This window comes from Fonsecaea monophora (genome assembly GCF_001642475.1).
Source record: "Fonsecaea monophora strain CBS 269.37 chromosome Unknown Scaff172, whole genome shotgun sequence".
NCBI classification, from domain to species: Eukaryota; Fungi; Ascomycota; class Eurotiomycetes; order Chaetothyriales; family Herpotrichiellaceae; genus Fonsecaea; species Fonsecaea monophora.
Window position 1 is genome coordinate 19,828 of NW_019174103.1, and position 26,529 is coordinate 46,356.

The window sequence follows — 26,529 nt, forward strand, 5'->3', positions numbered from 1 at the left end:
CCAGCATCAGCCCCGTATTTGAGAATTTGTCCATGAGCCAAGTTGCATGACGACCTCAGCCTTGATACTTCACACGTGATGTGACCCACATCGGACTTTGTCTGGCGATCCGTGGGGGCATTCGCCCGATCACGTGCTGAGATCAGCCTCGGCTCCAAGTTTTATCCCCGATCCATCAGATTTTGCTGGGGTCAACATCTCAGAGTCGTCGGACGTAACAACGCGTGCAGGGGCGCACCAAGGCGTACCACAGCCATGAATATATACGCAGCGATGCTGTTGGAGTTGACGAGGAGAGATGTCTCAGCATCTTGTCATCAGCAAATTTTGCACCTATGGCCCCCTATCTCAGCGTGCACGAGTCTGCCATCGACAACGTTGTCGATGTTGGCGATCTCAAGGCCAAAGTCGGCGTCAGCCAGGTCGAGCTGGAGCCGACTGTGAAGCCTCCCGTCGCCGACAACTACATGTACGACTTCAAGTACAATCACGTTCTTCCCACTTCCGACGTCCTCGGTGTCGAAATTCCCAGCGACTGCGATGCTCAGAAGGAGGCGGAGGCGATTGTGTCTTGCCTCTCCAGCGTTCTGGGCAGAGGCGATGCACAGGGTTTCGCAGATATGTTCCTTGAATATGGTGGGATTTCTTCCTGAGCCAGATCGTTGACGGATGACTGACTCGATCACCAGGTGTCTGGCGTGATAAACTCGCTTTTACCTGGGACTATCGCACCTTCAACTTTCAACCAGCCATCCTGAAGGCTGCTACCGACCTTTTCCCTAACACCAAGGCCACAAACTTCAAGTTTCTCAAACCAAGCCCCAATGTTTCACGGCCCTACCCCGACTATGCCCAGCTACAATTCATTGTATCTTTTGAGACCGAGGCCGCTGTGGTTTCGGCTGTGATTAACTCGGTTCTTACCAAGGATGGCTGGAGAATCTACACCATGCACACCGTCACCGAGAAGTTAAAACAGTACCCCGAGGTTCCAGCGGCCGACGGGCACATGACTGGTCCCATCAGCTGGGAAAAGCAGAGGGCCGCCGACGTCGACGCTGCCGACCCTGAAATTTTAATTATTGGAGGAGGCCAAAAGTGAGTCTTTCATCAATGCCCTAGCCTCATTCGCACATGCTGAACATTCATTAGCGGTCTCGCACTGGCTGCCCGATGCAAGGCGCTGGGCATGAACAACCTCATAATCGAGCGTAGCGAGGAGATTGGCGACGTTTGGAAGAAGCGATACGAGTATCTCTCGCTTCACTTCCCCCACTGGGCCGACGACCTGCCCTACTGCCCCTACCCCAAGCACTGGCCCACGTACACCCCCGCCCAGAAGCAGGGCATCTATATGGAGTGGTACGCCTCGGCTCTGGAGCTCAATGTCTGGACCAAATCGACGGTTGTCAAAGCCGAGCAGGACGACCAGGGCAACTGGACGGTCGTCATCAACAAAGAGGGTAAGGAGACCCGGACACTGCACCCCAAGCAAGTCGTCATGGCCACCTCCCTGTGCGGCGTCCCTATGCTCCCCGCTGTTCCTGGAATGGACGGTTTCAAGGGCGGTGTGATCCGACACTCCAGTGCGCACGACAGCTCTCGCGACTTTGTTGGCAAGAAGGTCTGCGTGGTTGGCACCTCGTCTTCTGGCTTCGACACTGCTTTCGACTGCTCGCGCCGCGGCATCGATGTCACCCTCCTCCAGCGATCGCCTACCTACATCATGTCCCTCACACACTCCGTTCCCCGCATCATTGGCAGCTACGGCCCCGATGCTGACCTCAATCGCCCTGATATCGAAGAGCAAGACCGGCTCTTCTTTGCCACCCCGATCGGACCCGGCGAGGAGCTCAGCAGACGTAACGCCAAGGTCCTCGAAGATCTCGACCGACCCCTGCTTGAAGGCCTTAATGCACGCGGTCTGCGAACTTGGCGTGGCCAGCGTGGTACCGGCGGTTCTACTCTGGGCCAGACTCGCAATGGTGGCTTCTACTTCGATGCCGGTGCTTGCGAGCACATCATCAACGGCAAGATCAAGGTGGAGTCCGGGTACATCGAGAGCTTCACCGAGGACAAAGTCATTCTCAGCGGCGGCCGGGAGCGCGAGTTTGACCTTATTGTCTTTGCCACCGGCTTCTCCAACGCCATTGACTCTGTCCGATCCATTCTTGGCGACAAGATCGCTGATCAATGTGGTCCTATTTGGGGCATCGACGAGGAGGGCGAGTTCAAGACCGCCTATCGGGAGAGCGGGGTGCCCAACCTTTGGATCATGGTCGGCTACCTTCCTTACACCCGCTTCCACTCCAAGTTGCTTGCTATGCGACTGAAGGCTTTGAAGGAAGGCTTATCGTCTGCTCCTTACAAGACATAGGCATGATAGAATCTCTTTGTTTAATTGTGGTAACGACGGAATTCTCTAGATTTAGTTTAGACATTGCAGCGCCGGTCTAATTTCACCCTTGGTTGCCAGGAAATATGACAGACTCATTCTCCAAGATCAAATCATCTATTCTACCTCGAATGCAAAAGAAACGCTCATGAGATGTCAGATGCAAAAAATTCGTCATGCATCACTTTCGTTCTGTGACCGTGGTTAGACTGTCTTGACTTGGATCGGCCGGAAGATCACTATCGCTCTGGTTCAGTGTCAAGACATGACACAAAATGGTTGAACCTCTCTCTCGTGCGGCATCCCGTGGGCGTTCTCGTGGAAGGAACATAGAACATAGAGCTTTTCTATTATCATCATGAAATATATCCAGGCTATGATAGATGGACACGTCAATGACCGTAATAACTTTTGTATATCTAAGACTACCTACGACTTGAGCGGGCCATACCAGTCAGCGAAGCCGAGATCGAAGCCCCACAGAGGCGTGTTCGAACGTTTCGCCTTGCCATTGGCAGCCAGACCGTCGAGCACCGCTAGATCCTCCTTGGAAAGTGAAATAACCTCTTTATTGCTGGAGATACGCTTTTCGGTCACGGACTTGGGAAGAACCACGACTCCCTTGTTGACGTGGTAGCTGATGAGTATCGTGGCGGCCGAGACACCATTCCTGTCGGCAATCTGCTGGATTTCGGAATCCGACATAATAGGGGCACCTGCGAAGTATTAATTTCATAAACTCCACAGCGTCGTCGAAGCCAAAGTACGTCACGAGACTTGAGTGACTTACCGGTGGAACCGAGAGGCGAATATGCTTCGAGCAGAATTCCGAGCTTTTCACAGTACTGTTTGAGTTCGTGCTGTGGAAGGAAAGGGTGCAGCTCGATCTGGTTTACCGCCGGCACCACCGTCCACTTCTTGCGAAGCTCCTCTAGATAGGGAATCGACCAATTGGCCACGCCGATGGCCTTGACCTTGCCGGATTCGTAGACCTCTTCCATCTGGCGCCAGGTCTCGCTCTGGTCCCATGATCGATCGACCGACCGGCTGCCGTCAGGGTTCACGGGAAGAAGCTCACTCGACTCATTCTGTGGACGCGAATCAGCTTCTCATGGACTTCGGGCGAATTTGTAAGATGGCATTGTGCTCACCGGAACTAGTCGAACAGGCCAGTGAATCAACTGCCGCGCACACTGTTAGGCATTGCTTTGCCAAAGTATTGCACACAGTAGCGCCTTACGTAGAGATCAAGGTAGTCCACACCCAGAGCGTCAAGGCTCTTCTGCAGACCTTCTTTGACATTGGGTTGGTGGGTGTTCCAGAGCTTGCTGGTCAGAAAGATTTCTTCGCGAGGCACGCCGCTATCCTTTATACCCTGACCGACTTCGTTTTCGTTGCCTGGGATTGTCGTTAGGATGATTGTTAGTAGACAGGAGTGTGGGCATCAACACACCATAGATTCTGCATTTTGTCAGCGAAATTACAATTTTGGCAGGCCGGCGTCTTGGACTCACAGTGCAGCATCGATATGACGATATCCATCCTTGAGGGCGAAGGCCACAGCTTTGCGAACTTCCCCAGATTTAGATTGCCAGGTTCCTGTGCGCCGTGTCAACAAAAGCGGCAGCGACAAGCACATCAACACATACCGAGACCAACGGCGGGAATCTTCGCGCCCGTGTTGAGCGTGAAATGAGTCGGCGGGTCCATTGTGCTTGAGAAATACCGGGTTTTCTGATTATCTGCAATCGAGAGCAGGAAGATGAAAATTAAAGATGCTGGGAATCCAATTTTCGATCGACCCCCCAGGCGGTACGTGTTTGGGGACCAGAAGGGGCAAAGTACAGCGCGTTCAATGGGGGGGCATATGTCGTCGGAGTTCTCGATTGCATCGTGATCGGCCGAAGTGCCCATCGGGTTTTTCTCTTTCGCCACGTTTTCAGTGGAGTCTGGGGGACCCATATCTTTGAGCAGCAATGAATTCATCTCAAGACGAGGCTATCGGGCGCAAGGCTCTTTGAACAGGGAGAGAGGTATACACTCAACCTGTTTGTTTTAATTATGCCTCCGGCATTCGACCGCTCAAGCTGTTCTAAGTTCCTGCTGGTCACCAGATCATTTTGAAGAGATTAGAATACACGTGCCGCGATATTTCTCGCAAGTCACACACCGAATACTTCCCTCCCGCCCGTGTTCCTTGCCATGAGACCGATCCTTCTGCTCTCTGGTGATCGGGCCAACTTCACCACCCTTACTCTTGACCTTGACAGAAAGGAGTTGAGCGTTGCTGCCAATTATCCAGGTCCCTACAATGTCTCCTGGGTTGAGCCCTCATCTTCGCAAGGGGACCTTGATCGTCTGGTTGGACTGTCCGAGGGCTTAGAAACCGGTCTCTTATACACCTTTGAAATCGACCAAACGCAGAAGACTTGCAAGATCACCAGCCAGCAGCCAACACTGGGAGCACCTGCTCACTGTGAGTGGGTGTGCCATGCTATACCCTTCGGATTTGTTTCTAATGCTTCTTGGACAGTCATCACGCTACAGGACAAGTCTGCATTGGCTCTGGGCACCGTGAGTAGTAGTGAAAGTGGAAGATTTGAATTTCCCTGCTAAGAATGAAATAGTATCTGGGAGGCTCTGTTGCCCTCTACCCCCTCTCCATTACCGACAGGGAGGGACTTCTGCTCACAGATGCTTCTCGAACGGAGATTTTCCCCCCATTCGCTTACAAGTCGGTTGGGCACGGCCCGAACGAAGGTCGACAGCGACAATGCCACGTACACCAGATACTCGAAGACAAACGTGGTCTTCTGTACGCCCCAGACTTGGGATCTGACCGCGTGTGGATCTTTCAGCGTGACAGGATGAATTTGGAAGTATGTGGCTGGCTTCAATGTCCTGGTGGGACAGGCGCTCGACACGCCGTATTCAGCCCCGATGGTATATAAGTCTTTCTACCCAACTTCTTCCTACAAGACTCGAACTCATGGAGCCTACAGAGACCATAATGTACGTCATTGGGGAGCTCTCACACACGGTTCTCGCCTTTGACTTGCCAAATTCCCCTGCAGAGGACATCCAGCCCATCGGTGGCTTTGCAGCCAACATCATTCCACCAAGTGTTCACCCCGAGCATCAGTTCATGATGGACTCCAGCGAGCTTTGTCTTCACCCCCACATCCCGAATGTGTTGTATGTCAGCAACAGGTGGGAAAGGCACATTGCACGGCGTGAACCTCATCTCAAGAACGCCCCCAAGGAGCTTCCGGCAGGAGATGCTATTGCCATCCTACTTCTCTCGAATGATGGCAAAAAGGTGGAAGACATGAAATTTGTGCGCACCAATGTTGATGTCATCCGCGGCATGCGACTCAGCGACGACGGCCAGCACGTCGTGGTATGTGGACAGGAAGGCGGTGGGATTGAGATCTACGGCATCAGTGGAAAGAGAGGCGATATGTGGACTTTGGTGACCAGATTGGATGAGGGCTTAGAAAGTGGAATCAAGCATGCCATCTGGCTATAGAAATCAGGAGCAATCTCTACAGACAATGTGACAATATTTGCGCTACAGCAAACGATGGTTCAAGGCTGCACGCTCATCTACGTGGAGGCCAACGGTCCTTTCTTCCCCGTTCCGACACAGGCATTGCCGCGAATACCTGCGCCCTGCACCCTATACCCGTATCATGGGCACGAAAGTCTTGCTGGCCAAGCCGGCAGTTGGGCTAAACGTACCAAGGTTCCTACATAAATCCGATGTGGCGCTTGTTCATTATGTCCGACCCAGAGCTCGTAAGAATTTAGTCAATCCACACGGAGGGTGACAGCTACCCCGGCCGGCTCAAGTCCGCTTCATCATCCCCATGGGGCGGAGAGAGCACGAGAGCATCACTCCAAGACGTCGGCACTGAGGTCAAAAACAGGAGGCCAGTGCTTCATACATAAGTGTCGTCTCCCCCGTCAACCATCACACCTTGCACTCCACTTTTCACCCATCTCCGGCGAACCAGACATCAACAGCTCCAGGACCCCATACCCAGAACACTCGCCTGGTGGATTCTATTGTTCTGCACCCCAACATCAACAACTTTATCATGGCGGACATCGAGAAAAGGACTTCCACGAGAACCGACACCGTCGCCACCCCCAAGCGAGACGCCAGTGCCGAGCACCACGAGATGAACTTCCACCATGGCCAGACAACCACCGAGATCAGCTATGACAACAAGGGCATCAGCGGTATTGTGCGGTCGCCCTATGTGTTTGGTGCCGCCCTCTTGGCCTCCTTTGGTGGCTTCTCCTTCGGGTACGACCAGGGTGTCATCTCCCTCATCCTGACGATGCCACAATTTCACGACCACTTCCCCCAGGTGGCTCCGGGCCACGCTCACTATGGCTTCAACACGGGCTTCATGACTGGTATGCTGGAGTTTGGCGCCTTTATTGGCTGTCTATTCTTCCCCATGCTTGCCGACCGTTACTCAAGAAAATGGGCTCTTGCCGTTGCTACAGCATTCTTCTGTGTTGGTGCGATCATTCAGACCGCCTCACACAACTATGGGACTCTCGTCGCTGGGCGGACCATCGGTGGCGTGGGCGTGGGAACCCTCGCCATGGGGGCACCATTGTATATCTCCGAGATCGCACCTCCCAATCTGAGGGGCTCCCTGCTCGTTCTTGAAGCCATCTCCATTGTCATTGGGGCCATCATTGCTTACTGGATCACATATGGCACCCGCGAAATTACAGGTGAATGGGCTTTCAGGCTGTCCTTCCTACTGCAGATGGCTCCTGCCCTGATGGTCGGCATTGGTATCCAATTCTTCCCATTCTCTCCAAGATGGCTGGCCATGCGCCACCGCGATGAGGACAGCCTGAAGTCGCTCGAGAAACTTCGACGCCTTCCAGGAACAGATGGCCGTGTTCAGATGGAATGGAAGGGTATTCTCAGCGAGGTCGAATTTCAGGAGCGCATGCTGGTCCTTGAACATGGTGCAAACGCAAATCCCGTCATCCTTGAGCTCAAGCAATGGGCAGATCTCTTCAAACCCAAGTACATTCGCCGTACTGCAGTTGCGCTTGCTATTCCATTCTTCCAGCAGTTCTCTGGTCAGTGTTACTCTATACCTCCACGACCCTACTAATCTCGATATAGGCATCAACGCGTTTGTGTACTATGCACCAATTTTCTTCTCCGCTCTCGGTCAAGACTACGAAATGTCTCTCATTCTCAGCGGTATGGTCAACATCTGCCAGTTCGTTGCTGGAATCCCGACCTTTCTGTTCCTTGACAAGATGGGCCGCCGCAAGCTTGCCATCTTCGGAGGTGTCGCTATGGGTATTCCGCATATGATCATGGCCGGCATTGTGAGCAAGTACAACAATAAGTGGGTGGATCATCCCGGAGTCGGCTGGTTCGGCGTGGCTCTCATCTGTAAGTCTTACTTCTCCAGACGTACCATGCCGCTCACTAACTATCTAAGACATCTACGTCCTTGCATATGCTTGCTCCTATGGCCCATTGGCATGGACTCTTCCCGCAGAGGTGTTCCCGAATTCTAAGCGCGCCAAGGGTGTTGGCGCTGCCACAGCAATGGTGTGGCTCGCAAATTTTGTCATCGGCGTCATCGTCCCTGAGATGCAACTGAAGCTCGGTTGGGGCACCTACCTCTTCTTTGGCTGCTTCTGCTTTGCCGCCTCGGTATTTTCCTTCTTCTTCGTTCCGGAAACGGCGGGCAAGAGCTTGGAACAGATCGCGGCTGTCTTCGGGGATAAGCTCTGTAATGACGAGCTCCAGATTCAAGCACAGGTCGCCGAGGAGGTGTGGACGCACGGGAGCAGACGTCCAAGTGCCGTTCGAGCATATGCCATGCCGGCAAGAAACACTGTAAAGAGCTCATGTTAAAAAGTCGGCGAAGTAGGAAGAAAAGTGGACGCCGAATCTTGAAATCATGCAGTCTTTTGAAAGGTTGAGAGATCAATGCCTGACACTCCTGTAAAGGCTGACAGAGATCTTGAATCCACTATGGCTCTCAAATTGGCACAAGTATGTTTGAAAAAGGAGTGTTAGTGATGTTCAATAACTGTCAAATTCTATCTCGCCATACTGTAGGGAAAAAACGGCCTAGGGATGTCAGGTTAGGGCCAGAAATTTCCCGGAAATGACTATATAGGAGAGAACCCCCCGTCGGTCGTAGCTCACTTACTACGACTAAGAGCGTCCCCTAGGGGACAGACCTCTCTTAGGTCGAGTCTAATCTCTCGTACCACGAGATACCGTCCGGGAGATTTAGCTAAAGCGTCCCCTAAGGGATAGACCTCTCTTAAGTAGAGTACTATCTCTCGGACTACGAGATAATAGTCCGGGAGATTTAGCTAAAGCGTCCCCTAGGGGATAGACCTCTCTTAGGTAGAGTCTAATCTCTCGGACTATAAGATACCGTCTAAGAGTTCTAGTTAAAGCGTCCCCTAGGGGATAGACCTCTCTTAAGTAGAGTACTATCTCTCGGACTACGAGACGATAGTCCGTGTGAGGGTTTAGAAAGAGTTCTATAACTAGCTAGCTAACCTAGTAATAAGGAGGATAAATCTAAGGAGAGAGAAGGAGGAATAATATCCTCTCCTTCTTTCCTTATATCGTACGCTCCTCCGTAAGGGATACTTAATGTCTTCCCCTTTCTCCCTTATCCTTCCTCTTTCGTATACGCCTTACGTTTCCCTTACCTTTTATCTCTCTTCCTTACCTTCCCTTACGTACGGTGTCTTAGTTTACTAGGATTCGGTATCCCTTATACGGTACGCGCCTCGTCTAATCAGGAGGCTGCTTTTTACCTATATAATATATAGGTAAATTCAGCTAATTAGGAGGTAACGTTAGTCCTATCGTTAGTCTTAACGCTGGTGTTACGAACCGACCTCCATGCGGCCACCCGGAGCCGTAGAGACAGGGAAGGTCAAGCGAGGATAGGTCAGCCTCGATGGTAAGGCTAACCTAAGACACGTGATGACTAAAAACGGAAATATATTATTACAGACGAAACACTATTATACGCTAAGGAGACGTAACAGCTACAACACTATAATGCCCAGACCTACCTAGATAGGAAACCTACCTAGAGTATATAGCCAGCTAGATCCGCTTCTATAAGAAGCGTAGTCAACCTCGTTCACAAATAATCGAGTCCCTCTCGGTTAAAGTACTTTACGTATAGTGCCGCACACTATACTCTTAGTTTCGTCTCTACTACATCGCCCACTACTATATCACTAAGTAAACCACCTCGAGTTTACTAAGGATACCTTACGTGTGAAGCACCTCGTAACATTTTAACTACCTTCTTAGATAGTTAGTGGTATCGATAACGATGTCTAGTAGTTCCAACCCTAAGTCACCTAAACTAAGGCTTACCTAACAGCCTAACCCGTTAACTACTAGCATTAATACAGCATCAGTCAGCACTATAGAAGCAGTAAAGATGAAAGACGACCTTAAAGTCGAACACTTCTATGGAGAACGAAATAAGCTCGGCATGTACTTGATTTAACTTAAAGCTATGTTTACCTTACAGCGCACTAAGTACAGTACCGCCGCGGAAAAAGTACTGTTCGCAGGACTTTAACTTCGTAGATCTGCCTTCGAATGGTTTAAGCCTCTAATGAACGACTACTTAGGTATAGCCCTAGGACAGCGTAATAAGGAAACTAACTTGATTTTCGGAAACTTCGCTGTGTATGAGGAACGTATTAAATAGATCTTTAGAACACTAGGAGAAGAATAATCAGCGGTACAACGTATCTATCAACTTAAATAGACAGGATCAGCTGTCAAATACTTCGCTATATTCTAACGATACGCCTTAAAGCTAGATTAGGAAGATAAAGCTTTCGCCTTAGTCTACTACTAAGGACTGAAGGATTCGGTTAAAGATAGGATGGGAGTCGACCGTCCTAACGAATATAAACTACTCGTTGAGGCTTCCATCGAGATCGATAACTAGCTCTATAAGAGATAGATGGAAAGAAGAGGTACGTACAGAGGGGGAATAACTTATAGAAGCCGCTAATAACGTAGGGACCCGATGGACCTAGACATAGCCTAACGAGGAAGTTCAACTTCATGAAAGGCTAACACTAGAAAGAAGGGAAACTAAGGGCTATCTAAGTCGGAACGAGAGAAACGTAAGAAGAACGACCTATGCTATAAATGCGGAAAATCCGGACACCGTACGAGAAACTGTAAGAACGGTCTAACGCTGCATATGATGGACGACGGTATAGCCGGTTATAAAGAAATAAAGGCCGATACTTCATAGAAGACCTAAATAGTAGCCTACGACCAGGGTAAAAGAGCATAGAAGGACTACCTAGGTATGGTATCTCAAGGGGAGATAGGTAGATCAGGAACTAAACCTAAGGAAGAAGCTACCTTAGAAGAATGAGAAAAGAAAGAATAACACTCGGTACTGTCTTAGACGGTCTATTATAAAGATAACTATCCCACCTACTACTCCGATAAGGAAGGTAGTGGATGATTCCTAAAGAAGCCACGGAGAAGGTAATAGGGTAGAAGGATGGAACTAAAGCGTTAGGAAGCCTTTACCATCGTAAGAGAGACCGAAATGAATAATAACGAGTTCTAGATGATGCGTGCACCAGGACTAAACGAATAAACTATGTTTATCGTGATTAAACATGACGAGAAATAGGTAGTACTTATCACCCTATACTAGAAATTACTCAACTACTGGTACGAAGATAACTATGGAACGGAAATCGCACATAAATACCCAGTTATGGACCTCGAGTAACCGGCAAGAGGACCAACGACGGTTAAGTATGAAATTTACTAAACCGCGGGATGCACCGTTCTAGGGATGCATACGTACGCGGGTAAAGGGGATGAAGCATTTACGGTACCGATTATACTACCATCATAATAAAGCCTTAATATGATGACATCGGAGATTAAGGAGAAGCCGAGGGAGAGATACGCCTCCTTAGTATATGTTCATTAAGATTATAAGGAATGTAAGATAATCGCGCATATTAGAGCCGCGAGTATAAGAATAGGGAATTAGGCCGAGGCTGAAGATTCTACGATAGGGTGCCGATCGAGTTACAGTTTATGTAATGACTATCGAGACGGGAGGTTCAATATTAAGGGACCCGAGGAGAGACTAACTATATACGACGACGTCTATCACCGACAATATATTACGATGGATGCCGACGACGTAGAAGTTATCATTACTATAAACTATTAGATAATAGGAGAATGCGAAGGAGGATGTATATATAACGGGAAACATGACTACGTTATATACAGCCCCTTCGGATTACCTTAAATAACGATCAGAAAGATTAACCTGACGTGGTGTTAGGATCGAGAATGTCTAGAAAAAGAAGATACTCACGTACATTAACTAACTTAACCAGACACTATCAGGATCCGACTTACGGAAGGGAGGATGAAGAAAATCGCTAAAGCTCGGGTATAATAAGAAGCATTATAGAGAGAAAGGGGAGTAATCGAGGAACCAGTCCCGACGAAAGCCGGACCTCTACGTAGAATTAGGGTCATTAATGAAAGGGAAGACCTAGATCACTATTATAGAAGACTCCATTATTACGATGAGGAGTATAAAGAAAAAGAAAACCTACACCTATACTACTATAATGTAGACCCGAGATACCTAGGCACGCTAATACTAAGGGAAGTGTACGCTACACTACTACACGAAGGGAAAGTAATCTATGAAGAGTAAGAATGCCCTTAGAGAAACGAGATATACTTACATTACTAATAGAAAGAGATCTACATAATGTTTATTAATAGCGACGAAGGAAACGGTCACCCGAACTAGTAGTATATCGTTAAAGACATTATAGATAACCGAATTAACGAAGACTTCATCGTAAAAGAATTTACATGCCCGGATCCGGATAATTACTCGATAAAAGAAGAATACTAGTACGTCTATAACGTAGACCTAGACTTTAACATTATCCCGATAGTAAAGGTAGATGTTTTTAATGCTATAGAAGAATACCGATAAGAGATATATTAATAGATTTACGAGAGATATGTACATTAGCTAAAAAACTTATAAGTGACGACCTAAAGAGGCGAGGAAGTTATAATAATAATTAAAAGATTGGAAAGCCTCTAGAATTAAGAGAGATAACTACACTAGGAAACGACTACGCAGCCCTTACGGTAACTCTTACGGGAATCTAGGTATAGATCATGATCGATTCAGGAGCTAATTAAAGCTACGCGAGTACGGGTATAGCGGAAAGAGTAAGAAACTATAAAGTAAGGAAACTGCTTCCATACCCATTAAGAATGGCAGATGGACGGCTATTATAATGGATTATAACAGAATTGAAAGAAATCCCATTAACGATTGAGTAACATTAAGAGAGAATCACTTTAGACATCACATCGATTCTAAGGTATAACGTGATTTTAGGAATAGACTGGCTTTAAAAGAATAACTTAATAATTAACTGGAGGACGAAGACGATTACATTCGCGGAAAGTAGTACCGCTAGAAGGGGGGACCGATCATCCTTAAAGGCCCTAGAAAGGACTGTTCTAGTGCGACCGATAGAGAGAACACTAGCTAGTACTATTATAGAAGAACTCCTAGCGGAATATAAAGACTTCGAGATCCTCACGAAAGAAAGATAAGGCGAGGCAGCCTTACTAAAACATCAACTATAGGACTACGAAATCCCATTCGAAGAAGGAAAGACACTAACGCACTATGGAGGACTGATTCTAATGTCTAAAAAAGAAGAAGACTTCCTTAAAGACTATATCGAAAAGCATCTAGTAAAGAAGTTCATACGGCCGTTAGAATCGCCAATATCATACGGAGTCATCTTCGCGAATAAAAAGGACGGAGGATTACGACCTTACATAGATTATAGGAAACTTAACGTAATCACTAAAAAGAACCGCTACCTAATACCTAGGATCGACGAACTATAGGATCGATTACTAGGAGTAAAGTAGTTTACGGTAATCGATATTAGAGACGCCTATTACCGCATACGAATGAAGGAAGGGGAAGAATGGAAAACAGCGTTTAGAACTAGATAGGGGTTATTTAAATACTAAGTAATGCCCTTTAGACTGACTAACGCCCCTACTACATTCCAGGCACTTATTAATGACACGTTGAGAGAATACCTGGACGAGTTTGTCGTTACGTACCTTAACGACATTCTTATCTTCTCTAAAACGAAAGAAGAGCACGTACAGTACGTACGGAAAGTGCTATAAGTACTGAAGGAAAAGGACTTGCCCATTAAGCTAAGTAAATGCTAATTCTACGTCTATACGATAGCATTCCTAGACTATATCGTGTTAATAGAGGGACTTACGCCGAACCTAGATAAGGTAAGAGCCATCTAAGAATGGCTAATACTAAGAAATGTTAAGGAAGTGTAGATGTTCCTAGAACTTATTAACTACTATAGAAGGTTCATCGAAGGATTTTCAAAAATTACGATACCTCTGACCAATTTAACAAGGAAAGAACAAGAATTCTAATAGGACGAGAAGTGCGAGACAGCCTTTAACGAGCTAAAGGGACGGATAACCTCTACTCCTATACTTACACTCTTTAACCCGGAAAAAGAAGCGATACTAGAAACAGACGCATCCGATGAAGCTATAGGGGCCTGCCTCACGTAGAAGGACGACTAAGGCCGATTACGACCTATAGCCTACTACTCGAGACGCATAACCTAACTAGAGTCGAACTACGACATCCATAATAAGGAGTTATTAGTAATCGTCGAAGCGTTACGACAGTGGAGAGTTTACTTAGAAGGAGGTAAATATCCAGTTTAAATATATACGGATCATAAGAACCTTACATACTGAACTACGACTAAGGAACTTAACAGACGATAAGTTCGCTGGGTAGAGACGCTTACGCGATACGATTTCAGGATACACCATGTTAAAGGAATAGAAAACGGCCGAGTAGATGCTCTAAGCCGAAGACCCGACTACATGAGAATAGTACAACCGAAACTAGATACCCTACTTAGGAGTAACGGAGACTTACTACAGTACGGAGGACATGTGATGCTCGTAGTGATGGATATCGAGCTTATAGAAGAATAGAAATAAGAAGTATTAAGAGAAAGATATAATAGTTAAATTATAGGATACCCTAGAATCGCAAAAATAATTAAACTAATCACGCGAGATTTCAATTAGAAAGGCCTTCGAAAAGATGTCGAAGAATACGTAGGCTAATGCGATACCTATAAGAAAGTAAAGAAAGATAGACATAAGCTATACGGGCTCCTGATGACGCCGTAGATACTAAATAGACTATAGAGCTTAATCTCAGTCGACTTTATTATAAAGTTACCGATATCCCGAGAGCCTCTTATAGGTAAGGAATACGACAGCATTATAGTAGTAGTCGATAGACTAACGAAATACGCCTATATGATACCATTTATAGAGAAAGCTACGGTAAAAGACCTCGCATACATATTTATACGAACGGTCTTTACCGAACACGGAATACTAGAAGAAGTTATCTTAGATAGAGATAAACTATTTACATTATAGTTCTAGTAATCGCTAAACGACCAGCTAGGGATAAAGCTAAAACTTTCAACAGTATACTACCTATAGACGGATGGATAAACGGAAAGAATAAACTAGACATTAGAATAATACTTACGATGCTATATCAACTACGAACAGAATAATTAGGTACAGCTACTACTAACGGTATAGATGGCCTTTAATAACAGTACAGCTATCATAGGGATCTCACTATATTTCGTAAATTACGGATACTACCCTAATATATTTAGAAAACTAGACGAAAAGAAAAAGATATCAGAAGAAGCCAGAATACAGCTAGAAAAAATGAAATAACTATACGAAATAATGAAAAAGGAATTACGGAAAATCGCAGAAAAAATAACATTAAGAGAAAATAAGAAAAGATCTAAGGGACTAGACCTTAAAGAAGGGGGGATGGTCTATATACGACGAAAAAACATCAAAATAAAAAGACTAAGCGATAAACTAGATTATACTAAGATCGGACTATATCGCATTAAACAAAAACTAGGACTAGTGACTTTTAAACTAGACCTACTAAAAACGCTAGGGATACACCCTACTTTCTATAAATCTCTATTAGAACTATGTAATAATCTAAACGCTAAACTAGGACCCGTAGATATCGACTAAGAAACCGGCGAACCGCTATATAAGATAGAAGAACTCGTAGACTTCTATCCCGCCGATTAATCTACCGGAGGATAAGATATATATCTAGTTAAATAGTTAGGATACGGAAGTGAAGAGAATACCTAGGAAGATAGCGGAGACTTACCTCTCAAATTAAAGAAAAAATACCACTAGAAAACCCGGAAAAAGAACGTTACTACTAACGGATCATAAATTCTCCTAGGCGTTAGTAAACCTAGTATTATTAAGGTTCAATACCGCACTCTAGTCTATTAAATCCGATTATGGGACGTCTTACTAAATAAACTCAGGCTCAGCTAGAGCTACCTCCTCGCCGGAAGGAATCTTGTTAAAAGTACTTAGCGCTTACATTTCTCTTTTTAATATATTACTGGAAAGATCATCTAACTTCGTAATCGACTCCTACAGCTCGGAATCCTCCTCTTTAACACTAATAAGATCGGCCTCTAGTTCGGCTAGGGACCGCCTAGCCTCCACTAGGGTTTTCCGGAGCCGTGCGATTTCGCGGTGTTTAAGCCGGGACTTAGAAGATAGTTACTTCTTCTACTCCCTAATCTTTCGCAACTACTTAACGGAAAACGTTCCGTCACACTCTCTTCGGTACCGTAAGTATACCGTATATTTCACACTCTACTCCCGAGAATAGAAATATACATCGCTATGAGCGGTACACTCTAAATACGTAACTATTACTTTATTTTCGTCGATCGATTCGATATAATCGGCAATCTCGTTTTAACGCTGTCGCTACGGGATAGGAGGCTTAGAAGATTTTAGGGGTTTCGGATTCGGTTTATGAACTCGGAAGACCTACATGGTTAGCTATGATAAAGAGAAGGAGGGAAAGAGAGAAGACCACGATGTGGGCGATAGCTTACCTTAAGTACGTTGCGGATAACGAACAGGTTAAAGAGGGGGAAGTGTTACGAACCGACCTCTATGCGGCCACCCGGAGCCGTAGAGATAGGGAAGGTTAAGCGAGGATAGGTCAGCCTCGATGGTAAGGCTGACCTAAGATACGTAATGACTAAAAACGGAAATATATTATTATAGACGAAATACTATTATACGCTAAGGAGACGTAACAGCTGTAATACTATAATACCCAGACCTACCTAGATAGGAAACCTACCTAGAGTATATAGCCAGCTAGATCCGCTTCTATAAGAAGCGTAGTTAACCTCGTTTATAAATAATCGAGTCCCTCTTAGTTAAAGTACTTTACGTATAGTGCCGTACACTATACTCTTAGTTTCGTCTCTACTACATCGCCTACTACTATATCACTAAGTAAACTACCTTGGGTTTACTAAGGACACCTCACGTGTGAAGTACCTCGTAACACATTAACCTATTTTACCGACCTCCGAAAGAAGAATTTTAGCATTCCGTCTTAGAAGGGCGCTCTATATGTCTAAGACATTAGTATCCTAAAGCTAGTTAAGGACGACCCGGTACTACGTTACATTACCTAACTCACTACGATCCGCCCGACCTAAACTCTCGATAAGTAGAACCTATATCTAGATAAGTATCGGGGTATGTAGCGTTCGCGCTACTAGATCCCGGTCATGTATTTGACATAGGTCTGTAACCTGATCAAGAGAATGCCCTGGCTGTTTAAGGATAGTTACGACTCTAACTATACTATCCGTAAATGAGCTAACTTTACGACTATAGAAGACACTAACCGCGCCCTATTATTATTAAGGACTAGAGCCGACTACGTCTCGGGTAAAGGTACTAAGACCTTTCCCTTTCGTACTACCGTAACGCTACCGTACCTTAACTAGGATGAACGTCGCTAACTAGGTCTCGAAGAAGGCTAATCCGTATATAACTCTAACCCCCTAGTCGATGATAGCGCCGCCGTAGCCGCATTTAACGCCGACCCCGGTCCCTCGGACGAGTTTCTCGACTCGTTAGAATTAGACGCTATCGAGAGACTTCGCTAGGATAAAAACATAAAAGAGTATATCGCCGCGGGAGCGGATACTATCGACCTATTTATAAACGCCTTCCGGATCTTAGACTCTATAGTGTATACCGTCCCCCTTCCTCCTCGGGCGGATAGGGATACTTTTATCTAGTCGCCTATTCGACTATCCGGCTAGATAAAAGTATCCCTATCCTCTCCTACCCCTTATAAGCTTAACTCGGCTGACTATAGATATAGAATACTACGGTAGACCCGCGACCCTAACTTACGCCCGCCTAATAGCGCGTCTTTTTCTACTGGATGGTGCGGCATATTAAGGTCGTCTACGATAAGTTTTACGGCGGCGAAGACCCGGTTATATAGGCTACTACGACATCCTACGCCGAGCGCGGCGTATAAGAAGAAGGCGAGAAGAAGGCCGACCCGACTAAGCCTTACTCGGTTCGATCGGCCGAACTAGATCGCTTACTAAGTCGACTAGCGTACGCGTCCATCCCGCTCTTAAGCTACGAGGAGGCTTATAAATACCTTAGGTTTACGGCCGACTTTAACGACCTAGTAGATCTCCGCTTTATCGATAAAGACCCCCCTTATAAGAATCGCATAAAGAGGAACGGGGTGGAATCGAGCGTAGTCCTACTACCCTAGTAGATTCTCGGCATCGCTACCTAACTAATCTACGAAAAAATCTTCGGCGGCGGCCTTAACGCGCTCGACTACGGTATAGGGAAGACTATTAAGGCTATCGCTACTATCTATTTCCGCGCGTTAGAAATCGAGAGGGCCTAGGCCGCCGGCTAAGAGGTCGACACGCGCCCGACCCTTATCTTAACGCCCGGTCCGGTCTAGATTAAATGGTTAAAGGAACTACGGACCCGATTTACCGGCATCGTCCGCTTCTACATCTTCTACGGGACCGATAAAGCTACTATATCCTCGGAGACCCGGGCCGCTCTCCTCCCTAGCGACTTAGTAAAAGCCCGCGTAGTTATCGATAAGATAGACTAGTAGGACGTTATCTTATCCGTATATGAAACCTTCCAGTCGCGTACCCTTATTACTTTACCGAGCGATAAGGCGTCCTCCGGTAAGTGTCGCCCCCCCTTTACCGCTTCCTAGGTAGATAGGGATACTTTTAGCCTACGGGACGGCGCGCCCGTAGAGCTATCTAGATAAAAGTGTCCCTATCTCTATCCTGACCCTCCTTACCCCCTTTCTCTAACCCCCTAGGGTCCCTAACCACTAACTAGTTTATATAGTAGAAGATAAAGACTAGAAAATCCGCCTAGCGACTACTAAACCGCCGACCGCCGACGCCTACCTACGCGAAGACGATTTAGTAGTTCGGCGTACTAATACTTCGGTTATTCGAGCGGCCGATAACGATGACGAGGAGTTCGAAGAGGAGCGTACCGATAAGAGTACGACCTACGGATCGGTCCTGAAGTACTGTTTTCGCGTCGTTATTCTAGACGAAGGCTATAAGGTTAAGAACTATTCGTCTCGTAACTACATCGCCGTCTAGCTGCTGTACGCTCCCATCGTCTAGGTCTAGTCGGCTATACCGGCCATTAATCGCTCCGCTAACCTAACGGGATACCTTAATCTACTCTATATGGACCGCTACACCTCGGACCTTATAGCTCTAGACGGCTAGGACGACCTAGGCGAAAATTTGACGGAACGCTACAGCTCCGAACTCTAGGAACGCATCTAGAAATACTACCCTAACTACGTCGCTAAGTATAAGGCGCCCTTATACGTCTTAGACCCCGTCCCGTTCTTCAGCTTATATAATAAAGGCTATATAGAAGGCATTACCGCCCTTAAGGTCCTCCGACCCCTCCTAGACCGCATCTAGTTAAGAATTACTATAGCGAGCGAGGTTGACATTAGGGGGGGCCGTACGTTAGTCCCGGCTAAGTTTATCCCCGAATATAAGATCACTACCGTTAAACTGGACTTTAGTGCTTAGGAAGCTAAATAGTATAGGGTTATGTAGAACCGCCTGAAGGACTTTCTCTACCGCGGCGGCGCTTCCCGCGGCGCCACCCGTAGAAACCTTAAGGGCCTCGCCGTAACCTCCGGCCTCCGCGATATACGGATCTACCGCGTCATTTCTCTAGCTACTTTCGACATCCACTACGCGGTATAGGTAGAGGTAGAAGCGGCCCTCTATCTCCGCAGTACTAGTACCGGAAGCTAGTAGAAATCCTAGCGTAAAGACTACTAATCTATAGGACTGAGCACTAACTATAGGTTTAGTGAATACTTTAAGGCGACCTAACCCGACCCGACTCTCCCGGTCTACTAAGATCGTCTAGGATAGGCCGAGTACTAACTCGGTTAGTCGCCTAAGCTCTAATATAACTACGGCATTTTAGACGATTATCTATACGGTAGCGAGGAAGACCGGAGTAAGCTTATCCTGTTTATCTAGTAGCCTAAGGAATAGTATAGCGCGGCCGAGTTCCTTTATACCGTTAATGTCCCCTTTCTTATCTTATAGCCCGACCTAGAGCTCGAAGACCGTAACCGGATCCTACGTAACTTTAGTAACGATAACTACTCTAGCCGCGTACTTATCTATTCGCTACGGGCCTCCGCCTACGGGCTGAATCTGTAAAACTGCGCCCGTATGCTCATCATGTCGTACCCTGAAAATATATAATAGATGGTGTAGATAGTGGGACGCGTCTACCGACTGGGATAGCGGCGCGTCTAGAAGGTCTAGGTATTGACTATTAACCATTCGTACGACAACTACCTCCAGGCTAACGCGGCCCGAAAGTTCCTAGCCTAGCTAGCCGGCGAGGCGGATATAAGCACTACCGAGCTTACCGAAGAGTAAAAGGAGTAACTATTTAGCTTCGACTACCTAAACGACGAGGAATACGACTTATACTACGAGCGCCGCTAGGATAGTGCCATTATCGAGCTAGCGGACGCCTACACCTAGGCTATCCTAGGCTAGAGTTATTCCCGAGTTTTATAGCGTAAGGAGAACCTAAGCATACCTTAAAAGGACATTCCCATTACTACGCCTTAAGGTAACACTTCTTAGGACGATACTCTCTAGGGTAGTACGCCTAGCGGCCCCGCCGCTAGAACCGTAGGTACGTTAACTAGCCCGTCCTACTAGGTCTAGGGAGACTTTAGTCTAGCCGGCCTAGGCGCCATCAGATAAACGTCTCCCTAGACTTAGTTAGATAATGATAGCCTAATACTAATACCGTTCCTAGTCTTATCGACCCCTAGATCCACTCCGGGATAGACGCCGGTATAGACGTAGCTCGTATAACGTAACCCGTATACCCGGGATATATCTACGGTAGAAGACTTAGGTAAGTATTCGTACCCCGCGAGACCTTACCCCTTTCTAACGCTACTATAGTAATGTAGTAGAATCGGGCAGCCCTTAAATATAAATAGGTCTCTAAATCCGACATTTAACGTTACTAGGGTACTTAGATTAAGCTCTACCTAGATGCCGCCCTACATAACGGGGGCGTTTTTATCTATAATATGTACGACGGTATCTTAAGGGACTAGCGAGATAAACCCATCTACGCTAGCCGCTTCTTTTCTATCGATAGTAACTATCATTTAGTTAACTATTATAATAATCGCTATCTATATAAATACTACGATAACCGGTTTACTATCCTCCCGGTCGATAGCGACTCGGTTCGTTCCTAGATCGTAGAGCTTCTACCCGAGGACGACCTCGCGTCTAATAATAACTTTATCTAGTCTAATAATGTCCGATATAGGATTAGCCGGGTTACTAGACCTCCCCCTCGATTTAGCCTAACTCTATCTACGGACTAGACCCGATAGCCTCTAGACTCGACCGGTACCCCGAAATCCCCTTAGTCTAACCGAATCTCGGAAGATAGCGATAATCCGTTTCTAGATTTTAAGGTCGTATAGACCTCGGTCGAGCTAGAGACTAATAACTCCGAGTTTAGTACTAAAGATCTAGACGCCTCTAAATATAAGTTCGGTAATGAAATTCTAGGCGCCTCTAAATACGGGTCCGGTAATGAAGATCTAGACGCCTCTAAACGTAGGTTTAGTAATGAAGATCTAGACGCCTCTAAACGTAGGGTTAGTAATGAAGACCTAGACGCCTCTAAAAGTAAGGCTAGTAACCCTAACCGGCCGTCTAAGCGCCCTCGCCTTAGTATACCATTAAATCGGTCATCCGTCTCCTAGAACGACGAGCCTCCCCCGTCCGGCTAAGGGGACGTCCCTATGTCGGACGCACCTTCAAGCGGGACTACCGATGTCGATAAGGACGATAAGATAACTAACGTCTTAACTATACCTGACATAATAAAGCGGAATAGTTTAGGGTTCTTTAACCGTTTACGAGGTAAATATTAGTAACGGATTAGGGGTATACGGGCGGCTAGATCGAGGCTAGCTATTAGACTTTAATACGGCTATATAGATCACTTAAGGGACTCGGATGATACTTCATATATAAGGATTGGCCCTTAAGCCTAAGATCATAAATACGAATAGATAAAAGATGCTCGAGCTGGAGAGATAGATACGTTAGAGATGTCTAGATTAGATCGATTTCTAACTAGGAGATAAGACTTAAGCTAGACACATCCGCAGCTAGGAGATGCCCGGGCTAGATAGATATATAGATAGAGAGGTACTTAAGCTAGACATGTACCTTAGGAGATAGTTCTAGTGGAGGTCGGAGGTAGGTAGTCGAGCTCCTTATATATAGGTAGATAGAAAATGCTTAAGCTGGCCCACTAGAGACTTCTTCTAGTAATCCATATAATATAATGATTATAACCGGGTAATAGATACAGTAGATATACACTCCAGACGTCTATAGGTACTCCCCAGGTCTATAGTAATGTATAGGGACCGATAATAGCGTACTCTATCCTATACGCGATACTTACTAAAGCGTATACCGAAGATAGATTTATAGTCTACGGCCCCCTAGTATATATATAGATACTTTTATCCCGCCGGTACTAATACGTACCTCTATATCTATATAAAAGTGTCACTATATACGCTAGAGGGCCGCGATAGGGATAATTTTAGAGTCATGTACTACATTCTAACGTATATAAAGGTAGGGCCCTATAAACGCCTAGAATTATATCTTTTAACGCGGTCTTAATTAGCCCGGTTAGTCCGCTACACTAGCTAGTCGATTTAAACTTTAACTCTAGCCATTCCTAGATAGGATTCCCTCCACACCTAGGTATCCCTCATTATAACGAGGAATAGTATGATACCCCCCGCCCCGGACTCTATAGCTAAAGATAACGAGGGTATAGGTCCTAACTAGACGATGTAGTTAGGAGTTTAAGACTGGTTCTAGGCTCGCCTATAATCGAGATAGTGATAATTTTATCTGGCTATCCCCTCGAGGGGGTTAGACCTCGCGTATTCGTATCCTCGCCTAGGTCGTTACTCGCCTATCCTACCCTACTACCCCGTTAGCCTAGATAGGTACTATTAACTCGTATTACTATCTCGCCTTAGCGCGTAGTCAGGTATTTACCTCGCCTCCTCGCCTCCTTAATCTCTCCTTTCTTATTACTACTCTTATTCTACGACTAGGAATCTACTAAGTTAATAGCGAGCCTAAAGTATCCCTAGGAAGTATTAGTTATGGAACTCAAGCTGAGTTCCGTCACGTGCACTAATAAACTTAGGGTTATTCATGCAAAGTTCCTTCATGCAAAGTTCTCAGCCACCATGTAAGCTTAGAAGCTAAAACTTTTACTATAGAGTCTACTCAGTCATTCAAGGTCGGCCCCTCGAATTCATTATGCCATCTTACTAGGTAAGGGCGTAAAGTGACGGTGGAAATTTGAGGTGGTGCAGGGGTCGGGGCAGGGGTGCGCGAGGCTAAGCGAGGCTACGCGACCGTGTGAATATTCGCAGCTCATACGCGTAGTACTGTCCAAAGGCATAGACTCATAGAATATAACATTTCCATAACGAAGTTATTATCAAGCAGCTGTTCAGGATGGCTGGTCACGTAACATGTCCACCAGGACTATTATTCTTGACCAAGCACCGTATACTACTCTATCTGCACTGTAAAGCAGCTATTCGCCCTGGGAAGGCGATTAAAGTCCACTGGCGTAATGTCCATCAGTGGACAGGCCATCAACTTCAAGATGTACTAGCATACGTCGCCACTTTGACAATACAAGACCCCTCCACGGTCTGTATGCCGGCACAGAGTGCCCCGATTCCCGAATTACCCATATTCGCCGGGTATAGCTATAATGGCTGTGATTACTTGACGCGGAGTCGTAAGCGCCGAGAACGTCACGATCGAGAGGAGTCTCATCCGGAGAGCGAGGCTGGCTGGACTCAGGTTCAGCTGCAGACATATTCTCATGGTCGATTCGCCAAGTACTGGACTGTTCACGACGAGGAAGAGGAAGAAGAGGAGGGCGACTTTACCACCACTACACCGCCTTCTATCAGTTTTACGTGGGCTGATATGGTTACGCGCCAGAAGCAACGGGACGATAAACGACGACGGAAGCATCTTGAAGAAGTGGACAACCCGGAGAATCTGACTAAGATATCGACATAGGTCAAGGAGATGGGATAGGCCGCCCACTTTGAGGGTAAAAACCCATTATTGATTCATAATGCCAGTGTACTGCCGACCACCAAAAAAAGACTCGGTGGTGGGTCTCGTCGGTCACACCACGCTGGCGAGACTCGAGAGCGACAGGAGCAACTAACGGCGGCGGTTGAGAGTGTCGAACGAATGATCGTGAAGTGCTGTGAACGTCTTACTCGGGTACCGCACGAGACATTACGCTGGCTAAATGGGATTGACCCCAGCAAAGCTCCACTGATGCCATTCAAGGTCAAGAGCTCGAAAAAGTCCATGCTAGACTACCGTGGGTATGTCAAGCGGTATCTGGTCTACTGTCTTCGCGTAGGCTTACTATCCCGTGAGGAGGCCCAAGCCCAGCACGGCATCACGTTGACCCCCGATCAGCGGCGGCTCTTGGACCAGGTCAGCATCGCCGCCGCGGAAGTGGCTCGCGGCGTGCGATTAGCACGTAGAGCGGTCAACGCCGACGACGACGACGAGGATCACCAGGGGCGATACCAGGTGCTGGATCGGGCGGTCTTTAAGTTTTAGATTGCGTCGTGGAAGCAGAATGTAGCATTTCAGGTCTATGTCAACCCGCTCTTACACTTTACCGCCGTATTGGGCATCCGGGAGCTGGGTGGCTGGGTGGAGGCTTCCGTGTTCACCAGTATGCTGGCTGGCTTGATGTGGTGTGGTCGCGTAGCGATGTTAGAGCATATCTTCGAGACACTGCCGGATGATCCCACCGAGCTCACCACATCCGACATGGAACATTTCTTCGACCAATATCGCCGGTGGCTCGTGGATGGGACACATACGCCGTTCAGTACCATCGTGCGATGGATGGCGTACGGCAAGGGATATCGAGAGAAGACCGGTGGACAAGCTAAGGTGACGTGGGACCAGGATGGGTTAGGGTTGCGATATCTCGGTCAGCCGATCGCGTTAAGAGACGTCGGGCACGCTCTCCAGGCCGGTATGGATAAAGCCACTCGGTTTCTGGATCGACTACTCTTCGAACCGTGGACCACGGCGGCGAAGCGGATTGATCTACCACGGATTCGAGACTCGCTCGTCTATCAAGGACCCGACCACTCATTCGCCACCGATGCGCGGAATCGATGGCTCCGGCCCGGGTGGGAGTTTCTAGCCGAGCGTGCCCGTACCACCCATAGGTGGTGGTCTCCCGAGACCGGGTGGAATCGTGCGAAAGTGCAGATATACTTACGATGGGTGAAGGGATTTCAAGCCATTCAACCCGTTAACAATCATTTGTAGGCCGGGCAGCCCGGTCGAGGACCCGAGGCTATAGAGATGCTCTACTGCGACGTACAGCAGGTGAGTGGGAACGTCAAGGTAGTCGATGGGTAGGTAGTGCTCATCACCGATCGCGACAAGAGTCGAGCTATCCGCGGATTAGGTCGCAAGGTGGCGCGGTAGCTTTCGCCGTAGGAGAGCCAGAGGAATGTAGCGTATATCGCGTGGGTGATTCCGTTTAAACAACATCTTCGCGAGGAGATGGGTCTCGCCCAGGTGGACGACTCGCTCATACCGTATCTATGGAAAGACGCTCGCTCTAGGCTTCACGATACGGCCACACTAAGTGCGGGTTTAGCGCGGTTATTTAGCGCTCACACCGGGGTCGAGCTCGGTATGTCCGCATATCGACACTTTACCATCGCGTTAGCGCGCAAAATCAAAGGTATCGTCGTACGGCAGGTGGAGGTGGAGATTGGAGACCGGGCGGTGGACGACTCGATGGGCAACCAGGTCACCGGTGCGCCGCAACAGAAGGCCAAACTGGACTACATCTGGGATCTGCAGGCCACACACGGCAGCGAGCTAGCCCGTTTACGATACGCACTGGATGCCCAGTTCCCCAGCCATCTGCAACCCGAGATACTGTAGGGGAAAAACGGCCCAGGGATGTCAGGTTAGGGCTAGAAATTTCCCTAAAATGACCATACAGGAGGGAACCCCCCCGTCGGTCGCAGCTCACTTACTACGATTAAAAGCGTTCCCTGGGGGATAGGATCCATTCTCAGTATTAGTTATCATAAATTATAAATTAAAAGTAAGTTTATTAACTTAAATATCCCTAGAACTAGAAGCGTCCCCTGGGGGACAGACCTTTCTCTAGATGAGTCCCATCTCTCGTACTACGAGATCCCGTCCGAGAGTTCTAGCTGAAACGTCCCCTAGGGGCCAGACCCCTCTCAGGGTTGGTCCGGTCCCTTAACCCCCACCAACGCTGCCAACCAACCACCCATCTCATATCCCCGGGGTACCCACTACCTACAAAACAAAACACAACCACA

The 26,529-nt window shown here is 47.3% G+C and overlaps 5 protein-coding genes across 5 annotated transcripts; all 5 read left to right on the forward strand.

Annotated features, from left to right (window-relative positions):
• Window positions 1-335: 335 nt before the first annotated feature.
• Window positions 336-2,377, forward strand: AYO21_11637 (hypothetical protein; the record flags this gene model as incomplete). Its single annotated transcript, XM_022661523.1, has 3 exons — window positions 336-636; window positions 690-1,098; window positions 1,153-2,377. The coding sequence occupies 3 exons, from the start codon at window positions 336-338 to the stop codon at window positions 2,375-2,377; spliced, it is 1,935 nt and encodes a 644-aa protein (XP_022506171.1).
• A 2,220-nt stretch (window positions 2,378-4,597) lies between these two features.
• Window positions 4,598-5,924, forward strand: AYO21_11639 (hypothetical protein; the record flags this gene model as incomplete). Its single annotated transcript, XM_022661524.1, has 4 exons — window positions 4,598-4,871; window positions 4,929-4,969; window positions 5,023-5,274; window positions 5,331-5,924. 4 exons carry the CDS (start codon window positions 4,598-4,600, stop codon window positions 5,922-5,924), a joined length of 1,161 nt encoding a protein of 386 aa, XP_022506172.1.
• A 571-nt stretch (window positions 5,925-6,495) lies between these two features.
• AYO21_11640 (hypothetical protein) lies at window positions 6,496-17,961 on the forward strand (the record flags this gene model as incomplete). The annotated part of the gene is made up of 4 exons (XM_022661525.1): window positions 6,496-7,510; window positions 7,557-7,835; window positions 7,885-8,288; window positions 17,881-17,961. The coding sequence occupies 4 exons, from the start codon at window positions 6,496-6,498 to the stop codon at window positions 17,959-17,961; spliced, it is 1,779 nt and encodes a 592-aa protein (XP_022506173.1).
• A 5,653-nt stretch (window positions 17,962-23,614) lies between these two features.
• Window positions 23,615-24,196, forward strand: AYO21_11641 (hypothetical protein; the record flags this gene model as incomplete). Its single annotated transcript, XM_022661526.1, has 1 exon — window positions 23,615-24,196. The coding sequence occupies one exon, from the start codon at window positions 23,615-23,617 to the stop codon at window positions 24,194-24,196; it is 582 nt and encodes a 193-aa protein (XP_022506174.1).
• Window positions 24,197-24,466: 270 nt separating this feature from the next.
• Window positions 24,467-26,119, forward strand: AYO21_11642 (hypothetical protein; the record flags this gene model as incomplete). Its single annotated transcript, XM_022661527.1, has 4 exons — window positions 24,467-24,730; window positions 24,794-25,444; window positions 25,490-25,549; window positions 25,664-26,119. 4 exons carry the CDS (start codon window positions 24,467-24,469, stop codon window positions 26,117-26,119), a joined length of 1,431 nt encoding a protein of 476 aa, XP_022506175.1.
• Between the last annotated feature and the right edge of the window lie 410 nt (window positions 26,120-26,529).